This window comes from Vicia villosa, unplaced genomic scaffold (genome assembly GCF_029867415.1).
Source record: "Vicia villosa cultivar HV-30 ecotype Madison, WI unplaced genomic scaffold, Vvil1.0 ctg.004751F_1_1, whole genome shotgun sequence".
In the NCBI taxonomy this organism is placed as follows: domain Eukaryota; kingdom Viridiplantae; phylum Streptophyta; class Magnoliopsida; order Fabales; family Fabaceae; genus Vicia; species Vicia villosa.
In genome coordinates, this window is record NW_026706506.1 from 59,576 (window position 1) to 77,040 (window position 17,465).

General features: G+C 36.5%; 3 protein-coding genes across 4 annotated transcripts; 2 read left to right on the plus strand and 1 right to left on the minus strand.

Annotated features, from left to right (window-relative positions):
• The first annotated feature begins 11,814 nt into the window (after positions 1-11,814).
• Positions 11,815-12,810, plus strand: LOC131642287 (uncharacterized mitochondrial protein AtMg00810-like). The gene has a single exon (XM_058912564.1). The coding sequence runs from the start codon at positions 11,815-11,817 to the stop codon at positions 12,808-12,810; it is 996 nt and encodes a 331-aa protein (XP_058768547.1).
• Positions 12,811-13,818: 1,008 nt separating this feature from the next.
• Positions 13,819-16,132, plus strand: LOC131642284 (protein EARLY RESPONSIVE TO DEHYDRATION 15-like). Of its 2 annotated transcripts, none has more exons than XM_058912562.1 (3): positions 13,819-13,959; positions 15,114-15,507; positions 15,591-16,132. In XM_058912562.1, exons 2-3 carry the CDS (start codon positions 15,153-15,155, stop codon positions 15,740-15,742), a joined length of 507 nt encoding a protein of 168 aa, XP_058768545.1. In that variant the 5' UTR covers positions 13,819-13,959; positions 15,114-15,152; the 3' UTR covers positions 15,743-16,132. The 2 variants fall into 2 exon arrangements, with proteins under 2 accessions (XP_058768545.1, XP_058768546.1); XM_058912563.1 differs by having other exon boundaries at positions 15,147-15,507.
• A 57-nt stretch (positions 16,133-16,189) lies between these two features.
• Positions 16,190-17,057, minus strand: LOC131642289 (dolichyl-diphosphooligosaccharide--protein glycosyltransferase subunit DAD1-like). The gene is made up of 4 exons (XM_058912565.1): positions 16,949-17,057; positions 16,822-16,869; positions 16,620-16,707; positions 16,190-16,326 (listed from the first exon to the last, which is right to left on the minus strand). Exons 1-4 carry the CDS (start codon positions 17,030-17,032, stop codon positions 16,190-16,192), a joined length of 357 nt encoding a protein of 118 aa, XP_058768548.1. The 5' UTR covers positions 17,033-17,057.
• Positions 17,058-17,465: the final 408 nt, after the last annotated feature.

Consider the following 17,465-nt stretch of genomic DNA (forward strand, 5'->3'; position numbering starts at 1 on the left):
AGTTGTATTGGAATATATAATTATTAAAATTTGTTTGTTATTGACAACCAATTGCCATAAAGTATACATAGTCTCTTTTGGTTAATTGCTATAATTTCCTATCATATTCATTTTATTATTATTTTGTCATACTATCTCTAAAAACGTCTACTGAATTTTATAATAGTGGCACCGTAGCAATTTTATTAGAATTTATCTTGTTATCCCCAAATTATACATGACACTCTCAAATTTATAAAAAAGATTGAATTGTTTAATCAATTTTTATTATCACATTTTTACAAATTTACGGAAGAATCGATTTTTGCAAATTCTGCGACTTTATCGGAAATTTTGAAGGCATACCAAAAATTTGGGGAAAACAATTACGATTTACGATATTTTTTTAGAAATTTTCGGTATATTGTACCTTGAAATTTTAAAATTTCCTGTATTTGTTACCGGAAATTTCAAAATTGCCGATATTATCATTTGCCAATATTACTGGAAATTTTGAAATTTTCGGTGCGTACTATCATACCATCTAATAAAGTGGAAATTTAGGAGCAGGTCGAAATTTCCGGTAGTGTATTTGAAATTTTTAGTATACCGGAAATTTCAAATACACTATCAAAAATTATCATATTTTTTGTACTAGTATTCTAAGGTTCATACAACAATAACATTGATTTACTCAAAAAGGTACACAACGAAAGATATCTATCTATTTACAGTAATGAAAGTAAGTTTTAAAAATTATGACACCGTCCCACTGGGCGTGCCAATTTATTTATTGTGATATTTGGTAAACAAACGCTAGTCTTCCAAATCAAATGTTTTGGTAACTTACAAGATCGACTAGATTGATCCTAGGACATGTGTCTAAGTTTTATGATTATGTTTGAAATAAGACTCATATTCGATAAGAATACTTTATTGATAAAAACATTAAGAATTTCTTAAAGATAACAAATGCTAAAGAATGCAAATTAAAGCAACTTCGACTAAAAGATTAGAATAGCTGGACTGTTAAAGATTTCGACTACTAACGTAATCAACAAAAAAACAATTGATTAAAATTTTAATTAAACGAGGACGCTCTGACGGCTAGGGCGAATGGGACGCGGCCGACCACGTAAACCGGCGGCACGTACTCCACCGGCGGTGGTTCATGTTTTCACACCATCGTCTTCAAAACTCACAGGAAGTACAAGCATTGCACAGAGAAAGATTGATACGACGACGAAACCAACAGAGATACCGAATCTAGATCCAATAGCGGAGGAGGCAAAGCTGAATACAACACCAACACCAGCTCTATCAGTTGAGGAGGGAGAGTTGAAGCAACCTCTACCATGGGTGGAGATTATCAAAGGTAACTGCATCCCTTCGAATGGAATTGAAATTACGTACACTGCTCCTAACATCGTTAATGGTGAGGTTGAGGTTACCATTGAGTCACAAGATATTGAATCTGAAATACAATACTGGGAGAATGCCCTGGTAATGTATGTCATAGGTGAGGATCTATCCATGAATGTTGTGAGGAAGTTTATGCTTAATGTGTGGAATTTTGTGTCTCTTCCAGAGTTGTATTACAATAATGAGGGATATTTTATCATTAGGTTTAACTTGAAGAGTGATAGGGATATGGTTCTGATGCGAGGACCTTACACTATCCATCGAAAGTCGATGTTCCTACATGAATGGAAACCAGATTTCTCGATGAAGGATGACATGATTCGAACTCTCCCACTATGGGTTATGTTTCCTCAGTTGCCATTGGTTTATTGGGGGGAAAAGAGCATAGGGAAGATAGCCAATGCCTTGGGTAAACCCCTGTTGACAGACGAGTGTCCAGCCAAAAAACTAAGGGTCTCCTATGCAAGAGTGCTTATTGAGATTGATGTAACTAGAGAATTGCAGAAGCACATTAATATCCGTGGGCCTAGTGGAGAATTGGAAAGGCAAGATGTTGAGTATGAATGGCAGCCACCTTTCTGCCATAAGTGCAATAGGGTAGGACCTGAATGCAAGGAACCAATAAGGAAGGACCCTGTGCAGAAGGCTATGAAATGGGAACCTAAACCAGGGCAACAAGAGAGCAAGGATGAGCAGGAGCAAACTAGTCAGGTAAACCACACTGAGGCCAATGTTGAATGGATTGAGGTGAAATCTTCAGTAAAAGGCAAGGGTGTGGATACAGGTGCTGGGAGTTCTTCAGTGGCATGCCAGAATGTGTTTGCCCTTCTAGGTGGAGGAACTAACCTAGGAGGGATAGACAAGGTGTCATGATTGTGTGGAATGTGAGGGGCTTGAATAAAAGAGCACGACATGTGGAGATTTCAGCCCGTCTCCGGAAGCATGGTGTGTCTTGTGTTGGTTTATTAGAATCTAGAGTAAAGAGCAATAACTCCAGCAAAATCAGGAATGTGTTTGGGGCTGGATGGAAGTGGATAGACAACTATGAGGAACATGAGAATGGAAGAATCTGGTGTGGGTGGAAGCATAGCATGCTAGATGTGGAAAAGATTGAAGCTTCTAATCAACATATCCACTGCAGGATCCTGGATCAGCAGGGTAACTTTCAATACTGGCTAACCCTCATCTATGCACACAATCAGCTAGCAAGAAGGAAAATTCTATGGCAGACATTACAAAACTATTTTCACCAGAAGCCTTGGATTATCTTAGGGGACTTTAATAATATAATGAGAATTGATGATAGGGTAGGTGGCAACCCTATTCAGACTCATGAATTTAAGGATTTGGAGGAAATGATGACTACAAGGGAGTTGTTTGAACATGATAGTTTGGGAGTAGATTTTCTTGGTCTAACAAGCATAGCCAAGGTATAATTTACTTCAAGATAGATCATGTTATATGCAATACAAACTGGTTTCTTACATACCCCCATTGTGAAGTGGAATTCCTCAAGTCACATATCTCTAATCACTCCCCCATCAAGATCCAAATTACTAGCAATAGAGGGAACATTCAGAGCCAAAACAGGCAATTCAAGTTTCTGAACTGTACTGCTGAGCAACCACAGTTTAGGGAGATAATGCTTCAGAATTGGAGTGGGAGAATGAATGGTAAACCTCAGTATCTTTTGTGGAATAAATTGATGAGACTCAGGCCGGATTTGAAGAAACTGACCTATACAATTACTGAAGGTGTCAAACAGATCCAAAATGCTAGGCTACACTTGGAGCAGGCAGAGAATTTGTTGGCTTCTGACCTGTTCAATCAGAGCTATCTAAATGATGTGCAACACTGGACCAAGGAAGTTCTACATGCCACTGAGTTGGAGGAACAGATTTTACAACAGAAAGCAAAAGTTACATGGCTGCAGCTTGGGGATGGGAATAACTCATATTTTCATGCTATTGTTAAAGGAAAAAATAAGCAGATTGGAATAAAATAATTGGAGGATAGTCAGGGGAAAATTCTCACTGAGCACAAAAAGATAGAGGCTGAGATCTTACACTTCTACCAGGGCCTAGTAGGAAAGGCTGCCACTAATCTAAAGCATGTTGACATTGAAGTCCTTAGAAATGGGAAACAACTAGGAGAGGAATACAAGCAGGAGCTTATAAAGAAGGTTACAGACAAGGAGATCTGGGAAGCTTTGAAAGGAGTGGGAGATAACAAAGCACCAGGTTGTGATGGATACTCTGCAAAGTTCTTCAAAGCAACCTAGAGCACTACCAAGAATGATGTTTGTATTGTTGTTAGGGATTTCTTTGAGCAAAAGAGATTGCACCCAGCATTTAATTGTGCCCTGGTAACTCTAATACCTAAGTCCCCTGAAGCCAAAACCATGAAGAATTTGAGGCCTATTGCATGCTGCACCACAGTGTACAAGATAATTTCAAAGATCCTCACTAATAGACTGAGTCAATGTATTGGTATTGTTATCCATGAAAGCCAATCAGCTTTCATCCCAGGTAAAGTCATACATGACAATATTATCATTGCAGATGAATTGCTTAGAGGCTATGGTAGAAGGCATATTTCCCCTAGATGCACAATTCAAATGGATATCTAGAAAGCTTATGATACCGTTGAATGGAAAGCTTTAGAGGATATTATGAGAGAATTGAATTCCCCCCCCCCCCCCACTTTTGTTGACTGGATCATGATTTGTATCAAAACCGTCTCCTATAAATATGTTATAAATGGTGTCCCTAGCCCTAGTTTGCAAGCAAAACGAGGTTTGAGACAGGGAGATCCCATCTCACCCCTATTGTTTGTTTTGGTAATGGAGTACTTGAATAGGAGTTTGAAGAAGTTGCAGCATACACCAAGTTTCAGGTTCCACCCCAAGTGCAAGAAGATGGGTATTACTCATATCTGTTTTGCTGATGATCTAATGTTGTTTACTCGTGGAGATGTTCCTTCTGTGCAGGATATGATGAATGAATTCCACTTGTTTTTTGAGGCTACTGGATTGTGTGCTAGTCTGCCCAAATGCAAGGTGTACTGTGGTGGTATCCCTGAGCATTTTCAAATACAGATCCTTAATGTCACGAGTTTCTCTGCAGGCACCATCCCTTTTAGGTACTTGGGGGTACCCTTGTCCAGCAGAAAATTGACTATCCACCACTGCAGACCCCTTGTGGATCGTTTTAAGCAAGATAAGGCATTGGACGGCTAAACTTCTCAGTTATGCTGGTAGGTGTCAATTGATTAAGAGTGTTCTTTTTGGAGTCACTTCCTACTGGATGCATGTATTCCCAATGCCAAAAGCTGTTATTAAACACATTGAAGCCATATGTAGGGCTTTTCTGTAGAAGGGTACATCTGAGCCAAGTAGGAAAGCGCTGGTGGCTTGGGAGTTTGTATGCAACTCGAAGGTGGATGGGGGTTTAAGCATCACTGCGCTGAAGGAGTGGAATGTTGCAACGATGGGGAAATTATTCTGGAACATTCAGGCCAAAGAGGACAAGCTTTGGGTAAAGTGGGTGCATATGTATCACTTAAAACGGCAGAACGCGATTGACTGGCAGCCCAAGAATTGTTCATGGATTATTGCTAACATTTTTAAATGCAGGGACAAGGTACTGAATACTGATGCCTGGACAAATGCAGTTACGGTTGGAAAGTACAAAACTGCTGCCATATACCGGGATTTACGTGGAGAACAAGTCAGAGTGGATTAGCATCATGTATTGACAAGGAATTTTACGAGACCTCGATCCAGCTTTGTTTTATGGCTTGGTTTATTAGGCAGACTTAGTACAAAGGATAGGTGTAGTGGGGAAAATCTGAGATCGAAGCCATAGGATTGACTCGACTTAATATTTCAGTGAAAGTCGCCACCGCGCTTTATTATTTCCAAAGGAAAAGAGAAAAGAACGAAGAAAACCCAAAGTTTGTTTTTAAAACAAAAAAAAGAGAGATCTTAGGTACGGGTGTTGTTTATACAAGGGGAAGCTTTTAAGCACCCCTCATATCTGTGGTACTCCACAGGAACCTTTTTGAAAATCTGTGTCATGTGTGCTAAAATATGGGTTTGTTTTATTTTTAAAATAAGCTCGGCAAGACATTAAGCCTTGTACCTACATACCTCCTGGTGCAATGGAGAAGTCAGAGCTAATGTAGTTCCTCTAAAAGGGAAAAACGTTTTAAAACGAATAAACACTTTATCATCGTCGGAGAGAAATACTCAGCTATTGATCTTGAGCATGAGAATAAACGAGTTCTTTGCATCGCAAATGAAAGAAGGGCTCCAATTCGGATAGAAATCGACGAGTATGCCACTAGCTCTCTCACGCGGAAAAGATCTCATTATATCAATCAATTTCAAAATCGTGGGGTATCACCACTCGTTTCAACAATTAGTCGTGTCTAAACTTTTTGAAGAAAGAGACCACTAAGGGAAAAAGATATTTTTAGAGAAAGGTTTTGAAAAGGTTGCAAGCATAAGAAGGTTTTGTAAAAAGAGAGAAGATTTTGAAAATTAAAGAAGGGGAGGAGATGAAGAGGTTGTCCTATTGCGTAAAATACGACTCAAGATAATGCACATGCATGTGGTACCATTTGAGCAGAACTCCCAACTTAAAAATTGTCAATTAATAGAGGCGTCAACAAGGCATAAGCCTTCAACTTAATTTTACAATCCAGACCAACTTACCGAGCATCAGCTCCAACTTAATATGCAATGTATGCGACACAATTATGAATGTCACAACAACAACAACAACCATAATAATTCAACAGCAACATACAACTTATCAATATTGGCCATAAAGCCTATAACTTTACCTTGCCAATAATTGGAGGCAATTCAACTAAATTCGTCACATGCAAGTTACATATTCTCAACAAAGATTTAACATACACATTCAACCGAAATAACCTACACGCGTTCCGTAATTATTCGGACAGTTTTTTGATTCAAACTTATTAATTCGTTTATCGGTTAAAATTATTAATATCATATGCGATACTTTTTCATCAACTTCCTGTTATTAATTCTAGTCCTTGTTAATAGAAGTTGTTTCTGCTACCAATCTGTTATCTGACATTATTCTTACTTGTCACTCAAAATGCATTTGCTACTAACAATTATTTTCCTGCAAAAAATATTCCAAATTCTGCTACAGTTAACATGTGCATATACCTCTGCTAATTTAATTAAATTTGTTATCAAATTATTATTACTAAAATAGAGCTCAAATGTTCAATTTCTAAGTCATACTAATACTAGAATAGCTACTAAGACATGGTCTGGTACTTATTATTCAAATTAGGCTGATGGCTTTTAAAGGAGGAACAAAAAAGTGTCACCAAAAACATGTATGGGGCGCCCACCCCCTCATTTTACAATGTGTGGTGCCCACCCCCACCTTTTAATGATCTGGGGCGCCCACCCTAGTCCTTGTGGCCCCGCCACCACTTCTTCCTCCTTTTGGCCCCCGCCACCACTTCTACCTCTTCCCATAATCTCTTTTTTTCTTCTTCCCAAAATCCAATTTTTAACCATAATTTCATCGGCTCATTTATATAACAATCAATATCTCAAAACATCGGTTTACAATAAATTCACACGAACAATTTTCTTTTTATAGCAACTATTTCCCTCGCTTGTCATGATAACTATTTTGTCTACTTTGAGAAGATTTCATATTTTCTTGAATTAACTTCACCTTCTCAGTAGTCTCTCGAACAATTTTCGGTCCAAGTACTACACTTTCTCCAAATTCATGCCAACACAAAGGAGTTCTACATCTCCGATCATACATCGTTTCAAAAGGCGTCACTCCGATATTAGAATGGTAACTTTTATTATAAGTGAACTCGATCGATGGGAGATAAGTATCCCACGAACCTCCTTTCTCAAGAACAAATGCTCTTAACAATTATGTTTGTCTTCATAGTTTGTTGTAGGATTTAGAAAATTCTTGATGTGGAGTGGGAGTATTGGTGAGTAATTGGTAACTTATATCTCTAAAATTCATTAAATATTATTGATGGTTTTCCTTTATATACATGTGCCAAAAGTTTCCATGAAGTTTGAGTTATTAGCTTACTTTCTAAGATAGTGATAAATTCGTTTTTTGATCAAAGCACTATCAATCAATATTATACATTTAGTCTTGACAGATTAGATTATATGAGTTGGAAATTTGATATCTTCATAGTTTCCAATCAGTCACAATGGCATTATAATTAAGCACAAGACTCTCTTTTCTCCTTTTCGGTTTGTAATCAATCTTCTTATGTTCTTTTGTGAATGAATGTAACTGAAATTTTAAGGGCGAACAAATTATCTGGTTTAATATTTTGTTCAACTGTTAACACTATTCTTTTCTATCGTTAAGAGAGTCAAATCAGTGATTTCCTCAATACAAGTGTCTGTAGATAGAACTGTTATTTTTCAAAAAAAAACATTTGTATGTATTAGTTACTGTATTAATAAATAATTAAGGAAGGAATTGGTATCATACTATTACAATTTTCATGTAGTTGCTTCTTTTTCAAAATTAGTAGTTACTCCTTTTTCAAAACTGTTTTATCTATTTCCTTCCCTTCTCCATGTTATTATTTGTTTTGAAATAAATCAATCCTTTTAAGAATGGATGTTTTTACATTTTTTGCAATTTAACTTTACTTAAAATAAATTTATCTTATTCATTTGGTTATTTGATTTTTATCATGTGATTTAGTTTTTGAATTTAACAAATAATTTGTCAGTTACACAAATTCATTCTACTTTAACTTTTTGTTTTTTTTAAAATGTTTTTGAGTAATTTATTTTGCTTGAGGTGTGTGAAGTTTGTGTATATTGAGTGATAGAGCTATTAAGTTCTTTGATATGATTTTTTATATATTAATAATCTCAATTAACTTTAGTTATCATTTTAATATAAAATATAATAATGAAAATATAGTATTAGTGATAGTAGAATTAATTTATCATTTACACAAATTCATTCTAAATTTTTTTTATTTGTTTTCAACATGCTTATTGTCTAATTTTTTTTTTTTTAGGTGTGTGAAGTATGAGGTTTTTGAGTGATAGAGCTATTAAACTTTTTATTGATATGATTTTTTTTATATCAATTTCATATTGATGTTCCTCCATTCCAATGACATTTTAGTTTGAATGAAAAATCATTGCCTCCGAAGTATTTTTTCTCACAAAATATCAATTAAATATCACCACTCATTTGTATTGGTTTTTGAATGTTGAAAATATGATCAGAATACTTTAAGATGAGTGGAGGAAGCAGTTTGAATACCAAACTTCCAATGTTTGATGGCAAAAACTGGAATCGTTGGATGATTCAAATGCGTGTACTATTTGGTGCTCAAGATGTTCTAGATCTTGTCACTGAAGGATACGTTCCAGTTGCGGCAGATGCAACAGAACAAGAGAAAGAGACACAGAGAGCTACAAAGAAGAAGGATAAAAAAGAATTGTTCTACATCCATTTGTGTGTGGATACGAATGTGTTTGAGAAGATTGCTGATTCGACGACGTCGAAGGAGGCGTGGGATATACTGGCCAGAAGTTACGGTGGTGACACATCAGTGAAGAAGATGAAGCTTCAGTCCCTGCGAAAGCAATATGAGAACCTCAACATGAAGAACATTGAAAAAGTTTCACAGTACATCTCTAGAGTGATTCTGATTACTAATGAGACAAAAGCTCGTGGAGAAACACTTTCTGAACACGTAATCATTGAGAAGATTATGAGGTCGCTCACTCCTCAATTTGATGACATTATTGTTTCTATTGAACATTCTAAAGATCTGGAAACCATGAGAATAGAAGAGTTGCAAAGGAGTCTAGAAGCACAGGAGTTGCGTCTAACTGAGAGAACTTCTGAGAGGGAAGTTGAGCAAGCTCTGAAAGTTTCTTTTGTCAAGAAGGACCAGAAACAGAATAGACGTGGTGATAGATTCCAGAAGTTAGAAACCTCAACTTCTGATTGAGAAGAAATATCAGAAGGGAAAGGAGAAGTTTGGCCACTTTGCTAGAGATTGTAGGTCAAACAGGGGAAGGAAGTCAAAAGAAGCAAATATAGCTAGAGGAGATTCTGAGGATGAACCTGTGCTACTGATGGCTTCTGAGTCTGATGAGAAGTGTTTAGAAGATTGGTGGTATATGGACACTGGGTGTTCAAATCACTTGACTGGAAACAAACAATGGCTGATAGATTTTGACTCCAGAAGGAGAACAAAGATCAGATGTGTTGATGATAAGTACCTTAATGCAGAAGGTATGGGAAATGTCAAAGTCAAAGTTAAGAATCGGAAGAACATTCTGATCAAATAAGTTTGGTAAGTTCCTGGCATTAAAAGCAATGATGAGTATGGGTCAGCTCATTGAGAAAGGTTTCTCAGTTATTATGAAGGACAACCTCCTGACGTTGCATGATTCCAATCAGAAGTTGATTATGAAGTCTGAAAAGGGAAGCAACAGAACATTCAAGGTGAATGTAGAAACAGCTGAAGCAGAGTGTCTTAGTGCAGAAGGCGCTGAAGGTGAAAGTAAGATGTGGCACAAGATGTTGGGGCATTTGAACTATAGAAGCTTATGGCATCTAAGTTCTAAGAATCTTATACATGGCATTTAGAAGATTGTGAAGCCTGAGAAGTCATGTGAGGTATGCATGAAAGGCAAGCAACCCAGATTTCCATTTGTATCAGAAGTAGCCCCCCAGAGCGAAGCATGCTTTAGGAGTAGTACATTCTGATGTATGTGGACCATTTCTAGTACCTTCACTTGGAGGAAATAAATATTTTGTGTCTTTTATGGATGAGTTCACAAGAATGACATGGGTAACACTCATCAAGTTCAAGCATGAAGTGTTTACTGAGTTTCAGAAGTTCGAGGTGAAGGCTGAGAAGCAAAGTGGTCAGAAGCTGAAAATCCTCAGAACGGATGGTGGAGGTGAGTATAAATCCACATAATTATAGAAGTTATGTGAGGAGAATGGAATAGAACATGAGGTCACTGCTCCATATACTCCTCAGCACAATGGTCTTGCTGAAAGAAGAAACAAAACTTTGCTTGATATGTCCAGAAGTATGCTGAAAGAGAAGAAGTTACCTCATACTCTGTGGGGGAGAAGCTGTTGCCACGAAAAAATATGTTCTGAACAGGTGTCCAACTAAGAAGTTGAAGAAAATTATTCCTTTAGAAAAATGGACTGGGGATAAGCAAAGTGTTAGTCATCTGAAGGTTTTTGGTTCCGTATGTTACAAACATGTTCCAGAAGCTAGAAGACAGAAGTTGGATGATATAAGCAAAGTAATGTTACTGGTGGGGTACCACAATACAGGTGCGTATAAGCTTTATCGTCCAGAAACTAATAAAGTTGAAGTCAGTAGAGACGTTATTTTGAAAGAATCAGAAGTTTGGGATTGGAGTGAATCTCAATCAAACTTTAGTGTAGTGCCAATACTAGAAGTAACTTCTGAAGACGAGCCAGAAGTTGAAAATTCTGAAGAAGAGTCAAAGTCAGAAGATGATTTTGAAGATTCTAAAGATGAAAATGATGAATCTGATTCTGATCCAGATTCTGATGATGATCCCGAATCTGGTGGTTATCATATTTATGGAAGGGAAAACTCTAAAGACGTAGGGTCTGGAGGACAAGCTTCCAGAAGTAATTCTGAAGGTGGTAATTCTGAAGGAAGCAGTTCAGAAGTTCTGGAGAAGTTTCAGAACAAGTTCAGAGACTACAGAGGATCAGACAAATACCAAGAAGGTTTGCAGATTTCAACATGTTTCAAGATACTGAAGGAGATTCTGAAGGAGAAGTCGTTTAGTGTGCCATGTTGGTAGATTCTGAACCTGTGAGTATTGAAGAAGCTCTCAAGAAGAAAGCATGGTTGAATGCCATGAAAGAAGAACTTGAGGCTATAGAAAGAAACAAAACTTGGAAGTTGACTAAACTTCTAGATAAGAAGAAAGCCATCAGCGTCAGATGGGTATTCAAGGTAAAGTTTAAGCCAGATAGATCAATTGACAAACACAAAGCGAGACTAGTGGCTAGAGGTTTTCTTCATAAACCTGAGCTAGATTACTTTGAAGTGTTTGCACCTGTAGCTAGACATGAAACAATCAGACTGGTGATTGTTTTAGTTGCAAATAGAAATTGGCCTCTGATGCATCTAGATGTAAAGTCAACATTTCTAAACGGTCCATTACAGGAAGAGGTATACGTGTCACAACCTCCTGGATTTGTGAAAAAGAATCAGGAATGGATGGTGTACAAATTACATAAAGCTCTGTATGGATTGAAACAAGCACCCAGAGCTTGGAATTTGAAGATTGATTTATTTTTCAAGATGCAAGGGTTTCAGAAGTGTGAGATGGAATATGGTGTTTACATGCAACACTATGATAGCAATATGAATTTGGTGTGTCTATTTGTTGATGACATATTGGTAACAGGAAGCTGTACAGAAGTTCTGATGAAGTTCAAAGAAGTTCTGATGAATGAGTTTGAGATGACAGATCTAGGAAATATGGTATATTTTCTAGGGATGGAGATTTTGTACTCAAACAAGGGTATCATTCTACATCAGCTGAAGTATGAACTTGAACTTCTGAAGAGATTTAAGCTGCAGAATTGTAAAACTGTTGTAACACCATTAGAAACCAATCATAAATTGGATTCTGACTCTGATGGTGATTTTGTGGATGTTACAACCTTCAAACAGTTGGTTGGTTCTCTAAGGTATTTGTGTAATACCAGACCTGATATTTGTTATGTAGTTGGGATGGTCAGCAGATTCATGAGTAAACCAAAGTGGTCCCATTACCAAGCTGCTATCAGGATTATGAGGTATATTAAGGGAACGCTGAATTATGGACTGTTATTTCCTTCGGGAAGAAAAGCAGAATCAGAGTTGATGAGCTACTCTAATTCAGACTGGTGTGGAGATATAGTTGACAGAAGAAGTACTTCTGGATACTTGTTTAAGTTTCAGGGAGGTCCTATTTCTTGGAGTTCCAAGAAGCAGCCTGTTGTTGCTCTGTCAAAATGTGAAGCTGAGTACATTGCAAGCGCTGTAGTTGCATGTCAAGCTGTTTGGCTTCTCAACCTATTAGAAGATCTGAAGGTTAAGATAAATAAACCTCTGAAGTTGATGATTGATAACAAGTCTGCAATCAATCTTGCCATGCATGGAAGAAGCGAGCATATTGAGACGAAGTATCATTTTCTCAAAAGTCAAGTACAACAAGGAGTGTTAGAAGTTCTGCACTGCAGCACCCAGAAGCAGTTGACAGATGTTCTGACGAAGGCAATCAAGACAAACCAATTTCTTCCCTTGAGGAGTGAAATTGGTGTTGTTGACTTCTGATAGATTCTAAATTAAGGGATGGTATTAGAAGGATAATTTAGTATTTACTATTCTAGTGATAACTTGGTTGTTAAGTTTATTCTACTAGGGCCTATGTGGCAATTGTTTTTTATTCCTCCTTGTTTTCATCACCTTATACACCAACAAAATACAATTGCAAAATATTCAATAGATGTGCAAACAATTATTATTTTTTTATTTTACGGGTTACTACCAACGTAATACCTATTTTATTTTAATTAACAATTATTTTTATTTGAGAGACAAAATTTTTGTTTTTAGGAAAACAATGAGAGTGCTATTTGTAAATTTTACTAACTCCTATGAATTTTTTCACTAAAACTCAATATTTTTACGAGTCACTGTCACGACAATAATTTCATTTTATTTTAATCAAGAAAATATTTATAAATATTTATAATTATTAAACATATTGAATTGATCATATATTGGTGATTTGCTAAATATTTACAATTATTACTAATTTTATAATAACAATTATATATCAATAACAATCCAGTTTTATCGAATGATTTAAGATACGAATGAACTTACACGTGCGGACCCAACGGTCTTCTACTACGTTACCATTTAAAAAGTCGAGAGGTCCAAACCCTCAACTATCGTTGTACAATATAGCCTCTGCACCGTGCAACTCGAAGCCGTTAGATCTAAAAAAACAGACCCTTATGATTATACTCCTTTGGATCTAAACAGTTGCGCAAATACAGAATTTAAAAACCTAAATCCGCGCGAGTCCACATTATGCAACCATGCAACCGCCCACACCTTATTTTTCCTCAAGCCGCCCTTATCAACAATCCAAGTCATCATTGACTCTTCTTTACCCAAAATATCTACCCCACCTGTACCTTTCTCAACCGTCCGATCAACCACTCTCTCTCCACCATCGACCATTCTCATCACTTTCCACCCACGTGCTGGGGTCCACACCTTAAAAAAAACATAACTAACCTATTTCCGAACCTCAGCTTCGGTTAACCCGAACCTAGCCCTGTCTTTTTTCCTTCTTTATCCATTTCCACTGAGAAAATTTATATACACCATTTTCCATTTTTTTTCAACTCACTCTGTGATTGTGATCTTTGTGAACAATCATAACATCACTCTGCAAAACACTGATAATAGGTAACAATGGAATTTTATCTATTTTTTTCATGCTATTTCTTGATCCATTGTTGATCTTTTGAAAAAATATGATTTTTTTTATAGTCAATTAGATGGGTTTTATTTAATTTTTTTGGTTAGATTCTGTGACCCTTTGTTGATCTATTGAAAAAAAATGATTTTTTTTACAAAGCTTGTGTAGTGAACTTATTATGTAGAGTTGGGTTAAGTTTTTTTTTTTCTTGTATGTGATTTTTTTGGGTGATGTTTTTTAAGTGATCACCCAAAAAAATGATTTGTTGATTGTTATGCTGTGATTTTTCATTGGTTTTCTTTGTGATGTGTGTGTTTTAGATCATAAGGGTTGTACTGTTGTTACTATATAGTAAACCTTGGATGGATCATGGTTTTGTTAGTTTCATGATGGATTTGCAAGGTTTTTGTTTTGTTTTTGCTTTGAAATAAGAATCTAACAAAAGATGAAGTGGTTCTGGGAGGGGTTGGGTTTAGATCAAAGCTTTGATCTTGATTGTGGGGATATTGATCTGAAGCAAGTGTTTTTTTTAGATCTGAAAGAAGTGTTTTATGAGTGTCATACTGGTGTTAGGGGTGTCGCCGTGTCGGAATCCATTCAAAATGTGCAAATGTTGTAGCAAAGTAAATGAAAACTTTATATTTTTTAGACACTTGTTTGACTTTTCCAATTCATGTTGTGAGTGTTATATTGGGACACCCGGTGCGTGTCGCAACCTACTCATGTTGTGAGCGTTATACAAGTATGCAACACCAATGTGTGTCGGACACTGCGACCCACCTATTTGTAAAGGACGTGTTTCATAGGTTCTTAATAATTAAAATGCTTATATTTGAAATCACTATTTTTGTGACCGACTGCGACACGCCTACTTGTAGAGGAGGCTGATGTGCTTCAAAGATTCTATGCAATTAACATGCTTATATTTGAAATCAATCTTTTAGTGATGTACTATATATTGGTTAGTGTGTATCATTTTTCTTTGTCCATCTGTTATAGGCTTGCAGCAACTGGTTCTTCTTCCTACATAACCTACATGTGATTTACTTCAGTATTTGACATGATTCCGTGATTCGCGATGGACAATACTATTGTTTTCTCATGTAAATGCAAACTGATATACTTTATGCATACTATGTAGGATTGTGCTGAAGTTATTGCATTTGTGTGACAGTTTCTAATGGCATTGGTATCTAAAAGAAGTTCGGCTCTGAATCCAAATGCTCCTCTCTTCATACCCGCTGCATTTCGTCAAGTGGAGGATTTTTCACCTCAATGGTGGGAGCTTGTGAAATCTTCAACATGGTTTCATGACTATTGGGTGAGCCAGAACGAAGAGGAAGATTTTGAAGTAAGTGATGCTAATGATACTACAAATGATGATATAGAAAATCTTCTGGCTGAAACTTTTGATCTTGGCATCGAAGAAGAGTTCAATTTTCTAGAGAATGAGTTTGAGAAATTGGTTATGTCTGACAAAGCTCAAGAGTGTCCGGTTATCGATGAACCTGTTGAGGAAAAGAAGCCTCTTCATGGTAAGTGTTGAAGCTAATTGATTGAAAATTCGATACGATACATGAAAATGTAATGTCTCATGTTTGGTTTCTTTCTTAACTAGGTGTTAACAAGGATGCGTCGGCTCTTCTGAAGATCTTGTCCCCAAATGAAAGGGGTCCCAAGTCACCTGTTGGATCCGCAAAGCACTTTGAGAAGCCAGCACAATATGTTAACCTCAAGTGTGCACCTCAACGAATCCACCAACCTCGTTAGAAGAAATTCAAACTTCAAAGCTCATAGCGATGATAACTTGCTTGAACTGCAAGTTTCTTCTCACTTCAGTATGCAATCTCTGTTGAAATAACTTGTGTACATAGGTGTAGTAGTAGTAGTAGTGTCTATGTATTTTTCTTGTTGATTGTCTATTTGTCTTGTATATTTAATGGTAGGTGAGACTTTAAATTATGAAGGGCCTAAATCTTGTAATTTCTATAAGATTGATCATCTTTATTTCATCTCATTATGAAATAAATGGTTAGTGTTTTCATTTGCAAAAGAAAGTTTTAGGTATCTCATGTTCTATTGGTTTGAGCTTTTCATGTCCTGTACTTTTACATTTGGAAAGAAAATGAGCAAGTAGCATTCACAATGTTATTTCTACAATGTGGCAATTAGAATTAAACTAAATACTCTAGTGACTAAAATCAAGGTATAGCACTATTAGTTTTTCGCCATGTCGACGAGCTCTCTAAACAAAACCACACAAACACAGTTTAACCAAGGAAGTTCATGATCACCAAATGGAGCACCACATTGCAGAAAACAAAATCCGCAAAAGCGCGCTCGGGTGCAAAGTCCTGCATTAGGATGGAACACCAATTATCTGTAAGAATATATCAAGTGAAGAAAACCTAGAAATATTAATTGGTTTTGTTACTCAAACGTCATAATACACCACAGAAACGAATTACATTACCTTGAATTCCTTATTACATTACCTTGAATTCCTTGTTCTCTTTATTCACTTGGATCCGCATACAAACTGGTCCAAAATAAATGTTGCAACATTGGTAAGAAATACAAGAACAAAATACATGCATATTAATCTAGTTGGGTTAGAAATACTGTATTATATCGATTCGTCTCTTACCAGCCAGAACTGCAGTCCCTACGCAAGAAAGTACTCCTGAGAGGAAGGAGTTAAATGGAAATGTTCCCACCAAAGCCATGTAAACTACCTGTTCAACGTTCATTAAGAAAATGGAAAAATCGAAGTTTTAACAAGAGCACGTAACTTCAACATAAACCTTGAACCCTTTTCACTTCGAAATTGAAACGGGGCTGGGAAGTACCTGAATGAGAGCAGTGAAGACGGCGAACACAACATAATGATCAATGATCTACAGGAAGAGCCAAAGTATGGTTAGAAAAAAGTAAATACTTTTGTAGAAATGCAGAGGGAAAGAGAGAACAAACAACCTTGAGATTCGTCGGGGTTGCGGAATAAGCAGACCAAAGAGCGCGGATAAGATCTTGTGCATCCTTGGTAGTAGACCTCACCATTGTCTTCAACTCTTGTCAATTTGACAGAAGCCGGAACTAAATCCTCTTCCTTCTACCTACAAGCTGAAAAAAAGAGACAGAAGTTCACACAAATATGGCTCTGGATGCTGAAATATAATATATACAAGTCCACTTCAAATCATAAAGATTCAGTGAAAAATTATGAAGCACAGAAACAAGACACCCTCACACGTCAATATTAATTATAATTTGAAAAAATAATTAATGAAACATAATTATAAATGTCGGTGTCGATTTTGGACACACTATTTTTCAGAAGCGTTAGCGTTAAAGAGATAAAAAACTAATAATATCGATGTCGGAGTTACCATTACCTTGACTAAATATCTTTGTTGAAATGGTGATCATTCCACAAAAACAAAATACAGCTAGAAAGTGGTTAAAAAAACGTTGATTGGAAATTTGAAATAAT

Coding starts and splice junctions, on each gene's coding strand:
- LOC131642287 (XM_058912564.1), top strand. CDS start 11,815: ATGGAATATGGTGTTTACATGCAACACTATGATAGCAATATGAATTTG.
- LOC131642284 (XM_058912562.1), top strand. CDS start 15,153: ATGGCATTGGTATCTAAAAGAAGTTCGGCTCTGAATCCAAATGCTCCT. Junction 15,508..15,590: donor GGAAAAGAAGCCTCTTCATG/GTAAGTGTTGAA, acceptor TTTCTTAACTAG/GTGTTAACAAGGATGCGTCG.
- LOC131642289 (XM_058912565.1), bottom strand. CDS start 17,032: ATGGTGAGGTCTACTACCAAGGATGCACAAGATCTTATCCGCGCTCTT. Junction 16,708..16,821: donor TCTTCACTGCTCTCATTCAG/GTACTTCCCAGC, acceptor AACGTTGAACAG/GTAGTTTACATGGCTTTGGT. Junction 16,327..16,619: donor AGGGACTGCAGTTCTGGCTG/GTAAGAGACGAA, acceptor ATCCTAATGCAG/GACTTTGCACCCGAGCGCGC.